The following is a 1,883-nucleotide window of genomic DNA, read 5'->3' as shown; positions in this document are numbered from 1 at the left end:
TTTTTATTGTAGAATTGTAAACATACTTTAGACCAAGAAGCAGGTAGAGAAAATTCAACTATTCTTTAAAAAATTCTTTAGTAGTAATTGGACTACTCTTTCCCTCGTATCTAAATACTTACTCTTCCTTTATAATCTATTTCACTAGTAACTACTAACTTTCTATTTCCATCCAAATAAACACTCTTACCTGATCATATTCTGAAGCACCAGGATAAAGAGGCCATCCCAGGAACAGCTCAGCTATCACACAGCCCAGTGACCACATATCAATAGCTTCACAAAATGGTAATCCAAGAATAATTTCGGGGGCTCTAGTAAAAACAAAAATATCAGATAAAGAAATAAATATTACTTGGGGAAATTAACTTTGCTAAGTCCTATTTTAGTATCAGCTAAAGGTACATTTATTTAATAAAACCGAAAACAATCTTTGGTATACAATCTGTCATCCAAAACTCTTGGTGCCAGATGTGTTTGGGAATTCAGAATTTTTTTAATTTCAGAAAGGTAATATAGAACACAAACTATACATTACATAATAATCCCACTGGAGTTCAAGGCAGTGTCCCATAATCAAACACATTAACATTCCTGTAACAAAACAATGAGCAGTCATACTAAGTTTGCTGAATAAAGACTTTAAATAGACTTAAAATGGTTTAAGTCAGGTCCTGCCAATAAAATAGTTTATACCAAACTTAGGGGGAAAATCTTCATTTCTGAGAGCTTTCTGAAATTTAGAATCATAGATGAGGGACCATAGATAGTTTTCTTTTTATTTCTAGCACCTTTTAAATTATGAAATAAATCAATTAAATGGCCTGGTCAATAAATACCCCTTTGTAACAGAAATGCCTTCTAAAGAGATATGGCGGTTGACAACATACTTTAGAGCCAGACTGTCAGGGTTTGAATCCTAGTTCCATCAATTAATAGCTGTAGGTATGATATTTGATCCTTATCTATAAATTGGAGACAATAAGAATACCTACCACATAGGGGTACTGTGAAGTTTAAATCAATTAATATATTAAAGCTTTTAGACCAGTGCCTGGCACATAGCAAGTACTATGTAAGTGTTAAAATAACAACTATTATTACAGTATCACTATTTTAAAACTTTGAACTCTCTGTGTGCTTTCAGAAACATCATTTTCATTCATGCTCCAAGTGAGAAACATAACCATAGGGAAACTTAAAGAGAAGACTAAGGTAATCCATAACTCAGAGCTCTATATATATGAACACATCAAAGGTAAATTATCCCCATTTATAGAGGAGGAAACTGAGGCAGAGAAAGATTAAATTTGCTCAAAATCACACAGTTAATGAGTAGCAGAGCTAGGATCTGAATCCCAGCAGTCTGGTTCCAGAGTTGAGAATATTATACTGTTTCTCAGTAAGTACATATCCATCTACATAAATCTGTTTGACTGGTGGTATATATCCATAGGCATTTTTCAAACTGTGACTAAAATTAAGAGATAAATGGGTTCAAAAAGGGAATGATAATACATAACGCTAATACTAATAATTATAATAGATGACACTTATATAGTGCTATGTGTCATGCACTAAGTTCGTTATAAAGGTTGAGTCACTTAATCCTTACAACAGTCCTGTAAAAGTATGATTATGTCATCAATTCTAATATGCACATTTTTTTTCACATTTTAACATCTCTGAAATTAAGAGGATTTTTACAAGTGATAGTATATGTTAGTTAACAGCAGTGTCTTTACTTCCTTAGGTGGTACATAAATAATGTTATATCTTATAATCAATGGCATCTTAGATTCTATGTAGTAAAGTATTACCTCCATTTTACAGACGAAGAACCTGGGCATTGAGAGGTTAAATAACTTGCCCAAGGTACACAA

At 32.4% G+C, this 1,883-nt stretch overlaps 1 protein-coding gene across 1 annotated transcript in view; it reads right to left on the bottom strand.

Moving 5' to 3' along the window:
• The window catches only part of LOC105810573 (homeodomain-interacting protein kinase 1-like), a 66,708-nt gene that overhangs the window by 42,482 nt on the left and 22,343 nt on the right, over positions 1-1,883 (bottom strand). The window contains exon 3 of the mRNA XM_012644587.1: positions 191-314. Within this exon, the coding sequence (XP_012500041.1) occupies positions 191-314 (124 nt within the window). The remainder of the gene's footprint in view (positions 1-190; positions 315-1,883) is intronic.

Source organism: Propithecus coquereli, unplaced genomic scaffold (assembly GCF_000956105.1).
Source record: "Propithecus coquereli isolate 6110/MARCELLA unplaced genomic scaffold, Pcoq_1.0 Scaffold215, whole genome shotgun sequence".
NCBI lineage: Eukaryota > Metazoa > Chordata > Mammalia > Primates > Indriidae > Propithecus > Propithecus coquereli.
This window is presented reverse-complemented; position numbering and strand designations above follow the sequence as displayed.